This window comes from Nothobranchius furzeri, chromosome 13, assembly GCF_043380555.1.
Source record: "Nothobranchius furzeri strain GRZ-AD chromosome 13, NfurGRZ-RIMD1, whole genome shotgun sequence".
Taxonomy (NCBI): domain Eukaryota; kingdom Metazoa; phylum Chordata; class Actinopteri; order Cyprinodontiformes; family Nothobranchiidae; genus Nothobranchius; species Nothobranchius furzeri.
The window spans coordinates 33,494,724-33,513,756 of record NC_091753.1 but is presented as its reverse complement, the minus strand read 5'-3'; the positions used below and the strand labels follow the sequence as shown (position 1 = coordinate 33,513,756).

General features: G+C 41.8%; 1 protein-coding gene across 1 annotated transcript in view; it reads left to right on the top strand.

Annotated features, from left to right (window-relative positions):
- cul3b (cullin 3b) overlaps window positions 1–18,084 on the top strand; it is a 40,323-nt gene extending 22,239 nt beyond the window's left edge. Inside the window, exons 3-16 of the mRNA XM_015951738.3 lie at window positions 1,776–1,889; window positions 2,766–2,926; window positions 3,149–3,263; window positions 3,445–3,673; window positions 3,831–3,976; window positions 4,589–4,765; window positions 4,877–5,047; window positions 5,245–5,352; window positions 5,450–5,574; window positions 6,236–6,332; window positions 6,532–6,666; window positions 16,765–16,951; window positions 17,454–17,599; window positions 17,691–18,084. Coding sequence (XP_015807224.1) covers window positions 1,776–1,889; window positions 2,766–2,926; window positions 3,149–3,263; window positions 3,445–3,673; window positions 3,831–3,976; window positions 4,589–4,765; window positions 4,877–5,047; window positions 5,245–5,352; window positions 5,450–5,574; window positions 6,236–6,332; window positions 6,532–6,666; window positions 16,765–16,951; window positions 17,454–17,599; window positions 17,691–17,822 — 2,043 coding nt within the window. The 3' untranslated portion in view covers window positions 17,823–18,084. The remainder of the gene's footprint in view (window positions 1–1,775; window positions 1,890–2,765; window positions 2,927–3,148; window positions 3,264–3,444; window positions 3,674–3,830; window positions 3,977–4,588; window positions 4,766–4,876; window positions 5,048–5,244; window positions 5,353–5,449; window positions 5,575–6,235; window positions 6,333–6,531; window positions 6,667–16,764; window positions 16,952–17,453; window positions 17,600–17,690) is intronic.
- The last annotated feature ends 949 nt before the right edge of the window (window positions 18,085–19,033 follow it).

Here is a 19,033-nt window from a genome sequence, read left to right as displayed (position 1 = left end):
GTTATTCCAGAGGGCATAGAAGAGGATTGGGAGTGCATGGAGCTGAGTTTGTTTTTGCATCATTTAGAAACAGTTGTTAAAGGTTTTCACATTAAAGAATTTTGTACACTACGATGCTAACGCACAAGCAGTTGTATGTAATTTATCATGATATTGATTGAATATGGTTATATTTTGGGAAAATAATATATATTTAATTTAAAAAGTGATTTATATAATTATTAAACACACAAAAGTATCAAAAATTGTTACTGTTAAGTGCTGTATCGATTCAAATGTCAAAGGTACCCATCCCTAATTTAGATGTTTGAATTTTCTCTGTTGGAAGGCATCTGTGAATAAATGTATTAGAAACAGACACAACAAAATGTAATAGCCTTATCACGATCTATTTTCTCTACCTCTGTTTAATCTAAATGTGCAAAGATGGGAGGGAAATGAGCTTTTGTGACGTTGCGTTGATGTAAGATGGCAGTACAAATAATGAGTCATCTTCTCTTCTTTGAGGGAAGAAAAATAGAGGTTACTGTGCCCTAGATACAGTTGGATTACGGTACTGAGTCACACTGCAGTGTCACTATTATGAAGCTGTAGTAAACCTGACTAGTAAGAGGGAAAGAACCTATAAAAAGTGCTACAAAGAGTGTCAAAATACCAGGCTGTACCAAATGTCTGCTTGATTTTCAATATTAATAAACTTTAAAGGAACTGTATCGTGTAGTTTTACACCTTTCAGAGCGACGACAGAACTATATGTGATTAAAATATTACCATTGGCATTATGGAGACATAATTTGTTCTGAAATACAAGTTTTTTTTATTGAGACTTTATAAGATTCTTGGATTCAATGAAATCCTGCCTCCACCTGTGTGAATTCCACTCGTTTTGTAGTGTAATCCTAGATCCCCAGCAAAGCATCATGGACCATGAAGAAAAAGAGGGTAGCTTTGGCAGCACACCAAAGACTCATGAGACAATAAAACATTTCACTTTTAAACTAAAATGTTTTTACCACATTGTGCACACAGATTTATTATTGCTAAGTCAACATTTTAAACATTCAGCTAGCAGTAGCATTTTGGTTGTACCCACCACTTTAGCCTCTGCATCAGGTGTTTTAATGTTGTAATGGTGCCAGTTGAAGAAATGATCTGTCGGTCACATTCTGGCTTGGTTTTTGAGAGCTGCTGAAGATAAAATCCAACCATCTGTGGCGATTAAACTCTTCTTCAGGAAGACTGGACACTTTCCTGTACTTCTCAGAGTCAAAACCACATTTTCACGTGCTAGGCATGATCAAAAAGTGCCGACTAGAAAAGAAAGATATCACTGTTTTAAAACTACGGAGGTTCGGTCATGGAGAGAGTGGGTGTGAGTGTTTACATTTAATCATTAATAGCTGGATGGATCAGGAGATGATCTGCGGCTGAGACAGCAGAATTTGAGCATGGAGCCAAAAGTCGCTTTAGGAGTGTTTCTGATGAGGAAATGGTTAAATGGCCTATAGGGCCTTCATAGGGTTATACAACACAGTCAGTCATCCACCCATTCACAAGCTGGTGGGGATGAGCTACGATGTAGCCACAGCTGCCCTGGGGGGCACTGACAGGCGAGGCCTGCCGAACACTGGCACCACCAATCCCTCTGAGCACCACTAGCAACAACAATAATAATATAACATGGTCAAAGGCTCAAAAACATTGATTTTGCATGATATAGTCACTTGAGACTGTAGCATTTGCTTTAATACATCCTTTGTTTGCTTTTCACAAAGGTACGAGAAGATGTCCTCAACTCGCTCAACAATAACTTCCTTCAAACCTTAAATCAGGCCTGGAATGATCATCAGACGGCGATGGTGATGATCAGAGACATCCTGATGTATATGGTGAGTAAAATATGCTAAAATGTGTAGGCTGAGACTTCTGCGCAAATGTCTGGGTTGGTGGATTAAAATCTCTCTGATGTGCATGCAGAACATTGTTGTGCAGCGTCAAATTTCCTGTCTGTGGCTAAAATCTCAGTGCTATAAATAAAGACAATGTAACAGTGATGTCAAATCAGTTTGACGCATCATCTGACACGGAGCTGATTTCAGGTGTGATTTTATGCATTTTAACAACAGCCGAGCTGAAAATAAATAAACCCACCTGCTAATGGAATCACTTAAGGTTGGTTTATGCTTGACGCGTCCGCGAGGTCCGCACGGAAAAGTTGCGTCATTTTGCGTCATTTTAACAACCACGCCCCTCCACCGCGCCTCCGCACGGCCCAGAATTTCCGCAACGTGCACCTCGGAAAATTTCTAACCACGCGGACGGACGGACGCGGAAAAACTTGGCGGACCGGCAAGAACTAGTATGGCAGAGGTTCGTAAATACAGACATTTGTATGATTCAGCTCTCAGAGATCACCGTGATCAACATGTAGTTAATAATTCTTGGAGAGAAATAGCTCGCACTGTTGGAAAAGACGAGAACGCTGTTAAAAATGCTGAAATATCATGTTGTAAACAGTAGTTTCTACTTTTACTATGGTGTAGTGTTGGGTGCATGCCGTAGAGCTCCATGCTGCCCCGTTCAGTTTGGGAGAATATTGGCTCACCGCAGAGACGAGCCGCACGAACCATAAATGCTGCGAGTTGTGAAGCGCGTTCCATCCGCGAGCCGCATCACCGCGCGGAAAGTGAATGCGTCAAGCATAAACCAAGCTTTAATCAGATGCGATGGGTCTAACTTGAACCCTCCTGTTTTTTGTTCTACAGGATCGTGTTTATGTACAGCAGAATAATGTAGAGAACGTCTACAACCTGGGGCTCATCATCTTCAGGGACCAGGTGGTCCGCTACGGCTGCATAAGAGACCACCTCCGACAGACCTTACTGGACATGATTGCTCGAGAGAGGAAGGGGGAGGTGGTGGACAGGTATACGAACATTAGTTATGTCTTTGAAAAGAAGCCTTAAAGCCTCTTTGACATTTTAAGATATTTTCTCTGAATCTCACGCTGTGACGTAGATCTGGGTTTTGCAATAAAATCACATTTAAATGGATAGCTGGCAGCTGCACTAATAAATGAGCATCCTTACAAGTTATCCTTTTTACTCTTCTGAGTGTTCCATCAACATTTGCTGCTCTCCTCCTCTAGAGGAGCCATTAGGAACGCCTGCCAAATGTTAATGATTCTCGGCCTGGAAGGGAGATCTGTTTATGAAGAAGACTTTGAAACGCCGTTCTTGGAAATGTCGGCAGAATTTTTCCAGGTTTGGCTGAAATTATAAATTCCCCAGATGTTTTTTTTTTATTTGGGATTCAGGCTAATTTTTTGTTGTTGTTGTTGTTGAATTTTGTATAAATAACATTGAAAGTAAATAAATTCTAATACAGATCATTCTTAAAGCTGCTGAAATATATTAAAATATAGTTTCCCTTCCCCCCCATCAGATGGAGAGCCAAAAGTTCCTTGCTGAAAACAGTGCCAGTGTGTACATAAAGAAGGTGGAGGCAAGAATTAATGAGGAGATAGAGCGAGTAATGCACTGCTTGGATAAGTCCACAGAGGAGCCCATCGTCAAGGTGGTGGAGCGCGAGCTCATTTCCAAACACATGAAAACCATCGTAGAGATGGAGAACTCGGGCCTGGTCCACATGCTGAAGAATGGCAAGACGGATGGTATGCAGCAGTCATGAGTTGGTCATTTGTAAACAAAAATCTTCGTTCATATCTCATGCTACAGAATTTTTAATTTTTCTGGGTATCTAACGTCACATTTCATGCCTAATGGCTAAAAATGGATTTGCACTGTGTGTTTCTGCTTCTTCATTTACAGATTTAGCGTGCATGTACAAGCTGTTCAGCCGGGTTCCCAATGGGTTGAAGACCATGTGTGAGTGTATGAGTTCTTACCTGAGAGAGCAAGGCAAGGCTCTGGTGTCAGAGGAGGGAGAAGGAAAGAACCCAGTAGATTATATCCAGGTACGATGACAGTCCTGTGTGTTTTTGTTCATCAGCAGGAGGATTCTGTGTTTAGATGATGCGAGGGAAACATACAGCCTGGTTTTAGGTCATAGAATCATTCTTGTAGACTTAGCAGACCTAAACATGTCAGGAACTTTCCCTTCACTTCTCTTAGAAATATAATTGCTTTATTATAAACTAATATTCCTTCTGTTCTTTTTGCAAGACAAACGTGGTTTTAAACTGAAGGCTTCAGTTTTCCTCAGAGCGCCATCTGACTTTCTGCCGTCGATTCTGAAGGATGGAGTCCCAGGTGTGTCAGAGGGTTTACCCCCTCCATCCTCCAGAACCATCTGGAGGAGGCTTAGCTGGTCTGCGGGACCAGCCAGCTGATAAATGTTAGATGGCAGAAAGTCTGATGACGCTCTGAGGAAGACCGAAACCTTCAGTCGAAACTGTCAGCAGGTATGAAAACACAGCTTAAAAACCATGCTTGTCTTACAAAGAGAAAAGAAGGAATATTGGTTTACAACAAAGACAGAATGAACTTGTTTAATATGCTTTGTTATGTCTGCTATTGCAAACAGTTTAACCCCCTCTCCATAATGTATTCCTGCCTCCGTCTTGCAGGGTTTGTTGGATCTGAAGTCCCGCTTTGACCGCTTTCTCCAAGAGTCTTTCAATAACGATCGACTCTTCAAACAAACCATAGCAGGGGATTTTGAGTACTTCCTCAACCTGAACTCTCGCTCCCCAGAATACCTCTCACTCTTCATAGATGATAAACTGAAGAAGGGGGTGAAAGGGGTGAGTCCTTGCATGGATCTGCACTTGCTTTAGATAAAACTGTTGGAGTCATGGACGTCAGTCTAAATATAATGTTTGAGCCTGTGTTGTGTGTGGGTGTGTTTTCCTCAGCTAACGGAGCAGGAGGTGGAGTCCATACTGGACAAAGCCATGGTGCTTTTCCGCTTCATGCAGGAGAAGGACGTGTTTGAGAGGTACTACAAGCAGCACCTGGCTCGAAGGTTGCTCACCAACAAGAGCGTCTCTGACGACTCTGAAAAGAACATGATCTCAAAGCTAAAGGTGAGCAGGAGGTCAAAGATAATGAGTGAAGTCCATATTTACCCAAAAGGAAATGGTTGATTTAATGTTCGTTGTTGTTGAATGTCTTTGTGTTTTTTATATCTGGATGAGTTTTCTGTTTATTTGCTGTTTTGATCAGAAAAGCAGACATTTGAGCTGAATTGTCTCAACCGTTTTTTCTGGTCTGTGTCATTCAGACGGAGTGTGGCTGTCAGTTCACCTCCAAACTGGAGGGCATGTTTCGAGACATGAGCATCTCCAACACCACCATGGACGAGTTCAGACAGCACCTTCAGACCACTGGGGTGAGAAGACTGATTGACAGCATCGCTGTTCTCAGTTCCATAGAACTGATCTCTCCGTCCTGTGTTTTCCTCCATGTTTATTTTATCCAAACTTTAGGTTTCCCTCGGGGGGGTCGATCTCACAGTGAGAGTCCTAACCACAGGATACTGGCCAACACAATCTGCAACACCTAAGTGCAATATCCCCCCCTCACCACGCCACGCGTTTGAAGTCTTTAGAAGGTTCGTCTCTCAGCATTTACAGGACTGTCGTGGTAAATCTGTTAGCTTTAAGTAGTCAGTTGATCATCTACCCACCTTCTTTGTTGCAACTGGATGAAAAAAGAATAATTAAAAGTGAATTCTGAGAATAAAACACTGCCATCCTCTAATTCATTCACCCATCAGTTTTCTGCAGCTAATGGTTAGCTGCTTTGTCTGCTTACATTGTCACAGAAAAGGTGACAGTCACCAAATCAGGAGCCGTCACTCGTCTTTCCTAAACTCTAAAGTGGCTCACAGAGCTGATACAGCTGACCTGTCGAAACAATCATGGCAAACACACGATTTAATGTCACGAGGGAAAATAGTTAGATCTCAATGATTCATTTTTAACATTAATTTGGAATTTGGAATTTGGTTTTCAATCCTGCAAGACTTCACAATGCTCATCCTAAACTCCTGATTCTAGACTTTGATGATCATGACATAACTTTTATATGCTTTCCAATAAATGCTTTAGTTCTATTTCACATCTGGAATCAGAGTTAAGTTCCTCTGTGTCACTCTTGAGTTATGGGTTAGGGTTGGGGTTAGTTGGGGTCTCGCATCCAGTTAACATTAGCTCTGCTACATCAGTAACACTTGGAGGTTAACAGCTGACCTGTTTCCTGTCTGATTGCAGGTTTTACCTTGGTAAGCACAGTGGGAGACAACTCACCCTCCAGCACCATATGGGTTCCGCTGATTTAAATGCCACCTTTTACGGTCCCATCAGAAAGGTAGGTGCCACTTGTTTCACCTATTTATTTGTTATATTTTATAGGGTTAGGATGGCTAAATGTGTTGCTGTAGGCGTTATTTACAGAATTAATAAACTTTACTTTCAACGTCAGAATATGTTGATTTCGCAACCATGTAAGCTGTTTGGAGAGGTCTTTGTGGAACTGGATCTGCTGCATAACGAACTTATGTCAACAGGAGGATGGGTCAGAGGTCGTAGTGGGAGGGGCCCAGGTAACAGGCTCTAATACCAGGAAGCACATCCTGCAGGTGTCAACTTTCCAAATGACCATCCTCATGCTGTTCAACAACCGGGAGAAGTCCACTTTTGAGGTGCAGAACTTTAACTCACTGCTGGCTCACACAGATTTAGTTTTGAATGGAGTAAAAGTATTTGTAAACTGAAACACATCTCATTTGGAAGCTAGAAGACTAATCAGTGACATGATTCAATTCAATTAAAAAATACTTTATTAATCCCAGAGGGAAATTGATTGCTGCAGTAGCTCAGAATAATAATAATAATCAAGTCATCAAAGAGTTATTGTATATTACAATGGCTGTTGGCAGGAAGGATCTCCAGTAGCGGTCAGTGTTGCAGCGAAACTGAAGAAGCCTCTGACTGAAGACACTCTTCCGTTGTCGGACAGTCTTGTGAAGAGAATGCTCAGGGTTGTCCATCATTTTCTTGATTTTCTAGAGAATCCTTCTTTGCATTATCTCCTCCAGTGGTTCCACAGTCGTCCCCAGAACACAACCAGCCTTTTTTATTAGGCTGTTGAGCCTTTTCAAGTCCCTGCTTCTGATGCTACTACCCCAACAGACGATGGCTGAAGAGATTACGCTCTCAACAACAGACTTGTAGAAGATCTGCAGCATCTTGCTACAGACATTGAAGGACCTAAGCCTCCTCAAGAAGTGCAGTCTGCTGTGTCCCTTCTTGTAAACAGCTTCGCTGTTCTTTATCCAGTCCAGTCTGTTGTCCAGGTGAACTCCAACGTATTTGTATTCCTCAACCACCTCCACTTCTTCTCCCATGATGGAAACAGTGTTTGACTCCACCCTGTTTCTTCTGAAGTCTAAAATCATCTCCTTTGTTTTGTTCACGTTCAAGGTCAGATGATTGTTTTCACACCATGCCACAAAGCGCTCCACCAGCTCTCTGTACTCAGCTTCCTGTCCATCTCTGATACACCCGACGACTGCAGAGTCATCTGAGTATTTCTGTAGATGACAGGTCTCTGATTTGTACTGGAAGTCTGAGGTGTACAGGGTTTAAAGGAATGGTGAGAGTACAGTCCCCTGTGGTGCTCCACTGTTACTGATCGCCTGGTTTGATGTGCAGTTCTTCAGCCTCACAAACTGTGGTCTGTTTGTCAGGTAGTCTTTAATCCAGGCGATAGTTGAGGCCCCCACCTGTGTCATCTGGAGTTTCTGGCAAAGTACATCAGGCTGAATTGTGTTAAATGCACTGGGGAAATCAAAGAACATGACCCTGACAGTGCTGCCTGCTTTGTCCAGATGACAGTGGATTGGTTGAAGCAGCTGGATGATGGCATCTTCAACTCCAACTCCATGGCGATAAGCAAACTGCAGCAGGTCCTGATATGTTCTAGTTTGCTTATTCAGGTGGACCAACAGGAGTCTTTATGATGTGGGATGTCAGGGCAACCGGTCTGTGGTCGTCATTGACTGATGGGCGAGTTTTCTTTGGAACTGGAACAAGGCAGGACGTCTTCCACAGGACTGGAACCTTCTCCTGGGCCAGGCTGAGGTTCAAGAGGTGCTGCAGAATCCCACAGAGCTGCTCTGCACAGGCCTTCAGTACCCTGGGGCTGACACCATCTGGACCTGCAGCCTTGTTCCTGTTCAGTCTCACCAGCTGCCTCTTCACCTGACTTCTAGAGACAGATAGGTGGGAGGGGGAGGTAAAGGGGGCAGCAGCATCTCCTGACTTGGTTGAAGACAGATTTATAGAACCAGAAGAGTCCATGACTGCGTTAGAGGACAAAAGAGCTGGCGTGTTACAGGAAAATGTTGGATCAGAGGAGGATGGGATGTCTGATTGGATGGGGACAGGCAAGGAGGATGCTGGATTTGTTCCTGAACTGAACCTATTGAAGAACTTGTTCAGTTCATTGGCTGTGTCCAGGCTGCCATCTGTGCAATCCTTCCTCTGCTTGAAGCCTGTGATCTTCTTCATCCCTGACCAGACATCTCTGAAATTGTTCCTCTGTAGTTTGTTCTCCAGCTTCTTCCTGTATGCCTCCTTGCTGTCTCTTATCTTGATCTTCAGTTGCTTCTGTATACTCCTCAATAATTCCCTGTCTCCCTCCTTGAAGGCTCTTTTTTCTCATTTAGCAGATTCTTCAGTTCACTGGTGATCCAGGGTTTGTTATTAGCGAAGCGTCTCACTGTTCTGGTGGGTATGATGTTATCCACACAGAAGTTTATATAGTCAGTGATACATCCAGTCATGGCATTGATGTCCTCTTCATATCCTTGGCAGAGAATCGTCCAATCTGTGGTCTCAAAACAACTCTGCAGGGCTTCTTCAATGTCCTGTGACCATTTTCTCACAGTTCTTCTTGTCACAGGTTGCCTCTGAACAAGTGGTTCGTATTCTGAGCAGAGAAAAACAAGATTGTGATCTGATTGTCCCAGAGAAGGTCTTGTTTTGGACATGTTTGCATTCTTTACATTTGCATAACATAAATCCAATGTCTTGTTTTCTCTGATGGAGCAGCTGTCAAACTGTTGAAATGTTGGAAGTGAAGCAGAGAGCGAGGCATGATTAAAATCACCAGATATAGCCACAAATGCATTGGGGTGCTGGGTTTGTAGCTTCGTGACAACGGAACTGATGGCATCACATGCATTTTCAGCAATGGCTGAAGGTGGAATATAAACGTTGTAGAGACAACACTGTTGAGCTCTCTTGGCAAATAATATGGGCGACAACTTACTGCCAAGAGTTCAACATCTGGGCTGCAGAGACGACATTTCACTGAAATATGACATGGATGGCACCATCTATTGTTGACAAGCACTGCCACTCCACCTCCTTTTCTTTTCCCACTCCTCTTCAGATCTCTTTCTGCTCGTACAGTCAGGAATCCTGGCAGAGAGACGCTGGAATCGGGGATATGGTCCTGCAGCCACGTCTCAGTGAAACACATAACACTGCACTGCCGAAACTGGCTGAGTCTTTGAAAGGGCTTGGAGTTCATCCATCTTGTTGGCCAGTGATCTCACATTGCCCATTATGATCGATGGAAGAGATGGTTTGAATTTCCTCTTTCTCTGTCTCCATTTTACTCCCGCTCTGCGTCCACACTTCTTTCGTTTTAGCTCATTTGGGATTTGTGGTTTCAATTGAGGTATTATTTCAGCCTCTCCAATGTTAATCAGCTGCTCCTGATTGGAAACCAGCTTGTTGCCATGGCTATGCATCATAACAAATGCTCAAAAAGTGAAAAAATAGCAGTAAAAATCCTCTAGCTTCACAGCACCAGAAACAGAAAAGTAAATGGTCCAAACAAAATAGTTTTTTTAAGACGCTAGAAGAAAAAATGTCCAAAAAAGGCAAAACTTAAATGTAGTTAACAGAGCTACTCCAACATGCAGCCACCCAGAGCAGCGCGAGAATGGAATGGATAATGTTCAGAAATAGTTAAATATTTTCTACGGTTTCACCGAAATAAATATTCTTGGCCAAAACCAAAAATGAGAAAACTATGGCCAAAAACCGAAAGAAAAAAAATAACTATTATGTCAATAATTAGAACCATAGCATTTATGGCTATGATGTGCCCCTAAAATCAAGGCGTTACAACTAAATTATGAAAATATTTATTTAGCACTGACGTAACAAAGCACAATATACTCTTAATGTTTCACTTGACCCCACCAGTGTACATTAAATAATAATGAATTATAAATAAATTATAATGTACAGGCTTATAACTGAAAGTCATGCAGAGGAAGACTGTAAAATTAACCCTTTAAGCGCCCAAGTCGCAATATTGCGACAAGCATCATAGCTGGGTTTAATGAGCCACAGCTGCAAATATGATTCCTCATGAAGTTATTACTTTACACCAGTGGGTAGTGGAAATCTGTAACTTCAATCTGAGCAACACTTTTGGGTGTTTCTATTGACACTTTTAAAGTTTATAGAGTTTGAAAACTGCCTCCCGTTGGGAGGCTCCCGACTAAGGAGAGGATGAGAGGAGACAAGCGGAGCTCCCAGAGGATGAATATTGGAGGAAAAACTTAAAATGCTGACAGGTCTGTTTGATGTTCTAATGGCGGACTCTTCTGAAGAGTAATATTCCTCCTCTGGTAAAGATATTCACTCGTCCAGTGAGAAAGAAAGTGACGCTGCAGCTGTGTGCAACAGTGTGTGCGCTTCATGAGAATTAAAAACGAGCTTTACACTAGGGCTGAGCGATCTATCACTTTTGGACCGAAATTGCGATTTCAAACAGCACGATCATGTGACCGTCAAAGCTACAATTTTAGCAGTTTTGACTGATACAGGATCAGTTGTGTAACTTTTTTTTTTTTTTACATCCGGGGTTTTCCCCCTGTGTTATGGCGGCAACAAAATCCTGTGCGGAGGAGGGGGTGGGGTGTACCGTCCAGAGCCAAGCCCAACTCCACAGCTGGCAGAGCTGCATGTTCAGGTTATGTCCCCTGTTTTATGTTCTCACACACAGCGCTGCTAGAGCCCATAATAATGGCACCATAGGTGAGCCCAGGACAGAGAGAGAGAGACTCCTCCCACATCAGCAGGTTCAGGCTGATTTCTAAAGCCTGGTTTATGCTTCATCATTGCAGGTGCCGAGTCGCGAACTTTAGTTGAATTGAAAGCTCAACTTCTCTTTTAAAAATGTTTTGAATGTTTCTGATTGCACACGTTAGTTCAAACAAGCTAAGGTGTCAGAATGCGTGCATCTCTCTCACAGAACTGATGTTTTAGTTAGGAAAAACTATCAGACGGCTTCGGAAAACGTGCAGCCAGCCTGCAGGGATATCTGTGCATTTTTTGTTATTTAACCCTTACCCAACGTTTAAATTTTCTAACGTTAAAGTCATTAGAGCACAAAAAAATGCACTTAGAAAGCTTCCCATAGAAATATTATATAATATTTCATAAGTCCCAATTTTTTTACATGAATTTCATCCTTGGCTTCAGCCCTAACAAAATATAATAAAATATGTGTGTGTTTCTCAGATTTAACCCCTTCATTGCCAGGTTTATTAGCAAAACCCGAAGTTTGAAAACTGTACAAAAAATGAAAAAATCAAATCATTTTTTGTGTGTTATGTCCAGATTACCTTTTTTGTGGGTAAGTTGTCACAGCTTTGGAGTGTCACAAATAGGCAAAAAAATATTTTTTGCTCACTTTGTAGTTTTTGTGTAATGTCACATTTTCTAAAATACTCACGTTAAAGTCATTAGAGCACAAAAAAATGCACTTAGAAAGCTTCCCATAGAAATATTATATAATATTTCATAAGTCCCAATTTTTTTACATGAATTTCATCCTTGGCTTCAGCCCTAACAAAATATAATAAAATATGTGTGTGTTTCTCAGATTTAACCCCTTCATTGCTAGGTTTATTAGCAAAACCCGAAGTTTGAAAACTGTACAAAAAATGAAAAAATCAAATCATTTTTTGTGTGTTATGTCCAGATTACCTTTTTTGTGGGTAAGTTGTCACAGCTTTGGAGTGTCACAAATAGGCATAAAATTATTTTTTGTTCACTTTGTAGTTTTTGTGTAATGTCATATTTTCTAAAATACTCACGTTAAAGTCATTAGAGCACAAAAAAATGCACTTAGAAAGCTTCCCATAGAAATATTATATAATATTTCATAAGTCCCAATTTTTTTACATGAATTTCATCCTTGGCTTCAGCCCTAACAAAATATAATAAAATATGTGTGTGTTTCTCAGATTTAACCCCTTCATTGCCAGGTTTATTAGCAAAACCCAAAGTTTGAAAACTGTACAAAAAATGAAAAAATCAAATCATTTTTTGTGTGTTATGTCCAGATTACCTTTTTTGTGGGTAAGTTGTCACAGCTTTGGAGTGTCACAAATAGGCATAAAATTATTTTTTGTTCACTTTGTAGTTTTTGTGTAATGTCATATTTTCTAAAATACTCACGTTAAAGTCATTAGAGCACAAAAAAATGCACTTAGAAAGCTTCCCATAGAAATATTATATAATATTTCATAAGTCCCAATTTTTTTACATGAATTTCATCCTTGGCTTCAGCCCTAACAAAATATAATAAAATATGTGTGTGTTTCTCAGATTTAACCCCTTCATTGCTAGGTTTATTAGCAAAACCCGAAGTTTGAAAACTGTACAAAAAATGAAAAAAATCAAATCATTTTTTGTGTGTTATGTCCAGATGACCTTTTTTGTGGGTAAGTTGTCACAGCCTTGGAGTGTCACAAATAGGCATAAAAATATTTTTTGCTCACTTTGTAGTTTTTGTGTAATGTCATATTTTCTAAAATACTCACGTTAAAGTCATTAGAGCACAAAAAAATGCACTTACAAAGATGACCAGTTGAACACTTTACTAAAGCACACGAACAAAGAAAAAGTGTGTGTGTGTGTGTGTGTGTGTGTGTGTGTGTGTGTGTGTGTGTGTGTGTGTGTGTGTGTGTGAGAGAGAGAGAGAGAGAGAGAAAGAGAGAGAAACACAGAGGGGAGTGAGCTAACAGCTGCAGGCTGAGCACACAACTGTTGAGTGCTCCTTGCACACAGCCTGTCCACATGCATGGCAAAAGCGTGCATGCACGCTCCTCTTCCCTCTGCAAAGGTGGCATCTTTTCTTTGTCTGCTCCTGGGCTGGACCTGGCTCCACTTGCTGCTGCACCTCCAACAGAGCTGCAGCGCTGCTGGACCGCGGCAAGCGAGTGCGCCTCGCCTGGGCTGGTCTCACCATGGAGGTCCCAAGCTCCTGCAAGAACAGCCTTCGACGGATGCTCCTCTTCTGTTGGTTCCAGGCCGGTTCCACAGACAGCCACAGGACCAGGGCATTGTAGGCGCTCACATCTAACATGTTGCAGAAGAGCGACATGGGCCAACGTCTGGTCTTGCGGCGGCAGCTGTATGTTGCAACGAGCTGGAATAAAAATAAATGAATAAATAAATTACATATGCAATTAGGTTGGTGAATTATAATAAAACAAAATAAAATAAATAAATTACCTTGTCCAAGTTGTCAACTGCCCCTTTGCAGCGGTTGTAATCGATGATTACGGTCGGCTTCTGCTGCGGTCCCTCCTGGATCTGAACCTGATGGTGTTTGGTGCTGAGGAGCAGAACGTTCCGCCGGCGCTTTGGAATGTAGCTCACCGCGGTGGCGGTGGAGGTGAAGCCGAACAGGGAGGACAGAACCGCTCTGCTTTTCATCTGGAGCAGCTGTGGGGGCAACTCTGGCTTGTTGCGCCTAACTGTTCCCACAAGACAGATTTTTTTTTTTTAGCAGCTCCTCTCCAAGAACCAGCGAGGTGAAAAAATTGTCCGTGGTGACAGTGCGGCCGCTCAGACCCTCCGTGAGTTCCAGCACCACCCGCTTCCCTTGCCCCCTTTCTGCCGGGGCGTCTCGAGTCGTCTTGCCCAGATAGGGAATAATCCCCCAGGCATAAGAAGTGGCCACATCGCACACCACCCACAGCTTGATGCCATATTTTGCCGGTTTTGAGGGCATGTACTGCTTGAAGTTGCAGCGACCTCTGAATCCGACGAGCTGTTCATCAACGCAGACATCTTCACCGGGGTTGTAGGCGAGAGGGAGCCGGGCCGCCCAGAGGTCCCACACTTCCCGCAGGGGAGCGAGCTTGTCCTGCTGCACCAACCGGCGGGCTGCCCTGGTCAAGCGGTCATCAAAGCGCAATGTTGCAGTCAGCATGTGGAACCTTCCCAAACTCATCGTGGCTCTGAATATCGGCCTCCCCGTTTCCTCCCCCCAGAGGCTGGCAGATGATTCCCCACGGGAACGGTGCACACTAGCGAGGATGAGCAACCCAAACAATGCCCGGAGTTCCACGCGGTCAACGTCTGTCCAATCGTCATATTTTCTTCTTCCCTCTATATTGGTGTATTTTATTATTACATCTAGGATTGTTGTAGTTAAAAAAATCGAAGCTGTCCTCAATAGTTTGGATGTAGCTGACAGCGAGGCGGGTGATCCCACAATGGCGGACGTCTGGAGCCCGAAAGGGGATCCTGGTGTCGGGTGTCGGGGACCAGGCGATCCCGCTCTTTGATTGCCACAAAGGATGGTCCCATCTCTCCTCTGCAGCAACCACCTCCTCATCTGAACCTTCTTCCATTTCTTCCCCTGAATCAGGCCCTGGGGTAAAGGCCTGATCTTCAGCCTCTTCATCCGAACAAGAGCTGCCATCCGTGGATGAGGATGAGGCTGACTCTCCCTCTTCCTCAAGCTGCTGAAACACCTCCAGGGCTTCATTCACATTGAATCTTCTTCTCATGGTTGCGGTTCAAAGAAATGAATCCTGATCTGAGTCTCGTATATGTACTTTTAGTCAATTGGTGCACCTGTGTAAGCTGCCCCTACTGAATGTAAACAAAATTCGATTCTGCAGGAATTTGTTTTGAAAAACAAATGTATGCCTTTGAAGTTTTTCAGCCTTCATCTTAGCTTTCATCCATGCAAATGCTTTGTACTTATTGAAATAACATTTTGCAAAAGTAAAATTGTGAATGAGTATCTGAAATTTAGCAGAAAATCCTTTGATTTTTGATATATAGCATGCCTTTGATGAATATTCATGAAGTCAACAGAGTGTGAGAACCTGTGCCCCCCCCCCCTACACTCCCATGGCCCACACCTGCTCAACCACTCCAGATAATGATCACAGATCTGTCCTTTGAAGATCTGTAAAGTGCTTTGATACCTACATACACGCATGCCTGCACAATCACACACAAAGGAACACATGTCAAAATGCTATTTTGCAGAATAAGCTAATTTTGTACATTCAGTCAGGCTTATTTTTTGAAAGAACACTGAAAAAGCACAATTACCAAAAATTCAGAACACACACATGCAAACTATTGTATGGCATCTCTAAATAACACACAAACCATTTTTTTGCAAAATATGTATTATAATGGGCAGTCAGAGGTAAAGAAATACAGCTAAATCATTCAGTTTAAATGCTGGGTCAGCCATTGCCCTGCTATATATGGAGAAAGTATGCCATGTAGTGAAAAACAGTAAAAACTGCTTCTTACATTTGTGATGAGACTGTAAACACGGGCACAATCATAATTTTTTAAAATTATGCCAATATTTATGCTAATTAAAAATATATGATTTACATGAAAGTCAATGGCACAAAAAAATGCTTCAATGTGCTTAACTGTACAAAATGATCTCCACGTTTTAATAAAGTAGGTTGAATATTTTTTCAAACTTTTTTTTGTAATTCCTTCCAAAATACACATCCTCCATAAAAATTAGATAAATTGCATTAACATAGCCAAAGTTATTCACAAAAATACACGTGTCAGCACAAAAAAATGCTCTAATGTGAGGTAAGGGTTAATACATTTAAAAGCTATTTCTACCCACAGATTTCCTCCATGCATTTTTGAAGTAGAACATGTTTTTATAAAGCTCCTCTCTAGATAAAAATCACAAGCACAAGTTGCTTCACAAACACATAAAAAAAAGATAATAATGGGAGAAAATATTCATAGCTTTAACTGTTTTTATTGTATGTTTAAATAGTAAATATTAATGTGAATGACTTGTACTAGATTAGAATCTAGATAATCTTTTCACTTAATCTACAGGATGGCTTGGCAGGCTAATGTTGGACCTTTGTTTGCAGAAAATCGTGAATTGAACCAAAATCGCACTTTCTACTAGAAAAATTGGAATTCAGTTTTTTCCTAAAATCGTTCAGCCCTACTTCACACACATGATCCAAAGCTTATTTCACCATGTTCAGGACATGCTAGGTGTAGAAAGGATGGAAAAACAACGCTAATAGTGACAGAGGTGGGAAAGTAAAAGAACATTTTTGAATCAGTGCAAATGTACGATTTTATGAAACAAAGCCAGATGGGTGAGATGAAACAAAAACGAGGTTCACCCGACGGTCTACTTCGGCTGTGTCGTTTCTGTGATTTAGGTGTTTTGGCCAAAAATGTACTTTTGGGTCATTTGTGGCTGAAAATCTTTGGTGCACCCTAATATTTTCTTTGGTAGAAACCACCTCAAACACAATCAGTTTTAGAGGATCATAAAAATGTGCCTTGCAAAGCGAAACAGTTCTTGATGCAGTTTCAGCTGAAAAGAGGAATTCTGTATAATAAGTTGTTTTCATTTGCTTTATGACACCAAGATTACTGTCTTCACTGTGCAGGAGATCCAGCAGGAGACGGACATCCCAGAGAGGGAGCTGGTGCGGGCGCTCCAGTCTCTGGCCTGTGGGAAGCCCACTCAGAGAGTTCTCACTAAGGAGCCCAAGTCTAAGGAGATAGAGAACGGCCACGTATTTACAGTCAATGACCAGTTCACCTCCAAACTTCATCGTGTCAAAATCCAGACAGGTGACAAGAATCTTCTCTCAATCTGTTGTTGTCTCACTCAAAAGTAAAACACGTTTGTTTTACCAATTTATGTTGCATATTTTAATTACTGCACGAAATCTTAAGAGACTCAAAGTTTAAGGAATAAAAATGTAATGCTGGCATAAATATTTGACAGTTGTAGGTTAAACAAAAGGCTCAGAGTGACACGTTACGGTCTTAATTAACAAGCTGCTTTTCTTTACAAGGATCAAAAGAATTTTCTTTCATTATCAGGATTTCACACTTTTGTGCCATTTGCCTGATAACTGTTTTCTGTTTTAACAAGTGAGACTCTGGTTGTTTGGTTTTCTGTGTTTAGCTTCGGGCTCAGATTGAACTCATTTCAACTAGACTCACTGAGAGTATTTGTGTAGACCCCCATGGGTAATACAGTCATGATAAGATTTTAGTGTTTGAGGTTGTTTATCAAGGTTTGAATTCTTGTTAATTACGTTTTTTGTTGTTTTTGTTCCATTTCTAGTGGCTGCTAAGCAGGGCGAGTCGGATCCAGAGAGGAAGGAGACGCGACAGAAGGTGGACGACGACAGGAAGCACGAGATTGAAGCTGCTATTGTTCGCATCATGAAATCTAGAAAGAAGATGCAGCACAACGTTCTAGTAGCAGAGGTCAGTCAGAGCTACAGCTCAGGTTTCAATCAGCAAAAGCACCAAACAAGCTACAGGAGTGGCTTAAAACCCTTTGTTTGTGTCTCCACAGGTCACACAGCAGTTGCGAGCACGATTCCTTCCTAGTCCTGTAGTTATCAAGAAGCGCATTGAAGGACTCATTGAGAGAGAATATTTGGCAAGAACACCAGAGGACCGCAAAGTGTACACTTACGTAGCATAGCAGGCGAGCTAGCTGAGCGAGCGCTAACATCTCGCTGGGATAGCTGACAGCCTTGTTTTATTGGACTGCTACATGTTTGAATGAACTATGAAGTGCTTTCATAAAAGAATTCTGGGAAACCCAGTTTCTTCCATTTAAAATGTGTAAAAAGGAAAAAACATGCAAAAGATGGCAGAGTTTTCTAGCAATATTAGATTTCTTCTGCTAAAAGAAATACAAGGAGGGAAGATATAGTTTTGTAATAAAAAACAAAAAAAAATCCTATTTCTTGTGGCCTTTGGAGAGAACTGAAAGCGCCCATTTGCCAATTAATTACACGCCGTCAAGAACTTCTAAAGCAAACATGCTTCTACATGGAGACCAGGGGCACATTTGAACTCACTCCCGTTTTAAATGTCGATGTGTTGTGTTTGTGGCGCAGTGTTGGCTGTACAGGTGGGCGAACGGTCCCGGCCTTTTCCTCTCAGAGGATGATTTGCTTAATTTATGTTGCAATGTCTGTTTCGAGGGTTTTGTACACCTCACTCAGCTGTTTCCAGTCATTTGGCCAGGTCTGTTCTGATGGCCAGAGAGATTAAGGGCTGTTGGATAAACACATGGGTCAATCAGGGGACTTAAAACGCCATAAAGGCTTGGTTCCTCATGGCACATTTGTTATTTTTTTATTATTTCAATTTAAGGCCTGTTGTATGATCAGCCAAAACATAATCATGAATGGAAGGCTTTTCGTGCAGGTTTCAAATAGGGTTTTATTTTCCTTAACTTCCTGTTTGAACAGGTGAGACCAGTTTAGCACCATGCTCTAATATGTACAAACTGTAAAATAATTGTACTCACTGCAAAGGTGGATTGTACAGGGCCTTGTTCTCATCATATTAAATGTAGAGTTACAGAAAACATTATCTTTTCTGGAGTGTCAAATACCAGCAGCGGCCATGATGAACGCTCTACTGTTAGGCTACATCTAAAGTTTCTACTCGGAATAAGTTGAGCATACATCTGAACTGCTTTAATTAGCCTGTGTTGTTTTTATATGACTAATATTAGGATGTTTAAATACAACATGGCCACATGATTCTTTTTGAGAATGTGTTAATGTCCTGTCACTGAACAGTTCATACTGAGAACTTGTCTAAGCAAAAAATCCACCCATTATCATCTGTCTGTCTGGGGTCGGGTCACGGGGGCCATTCCCTCCCCAGCCACTTGGG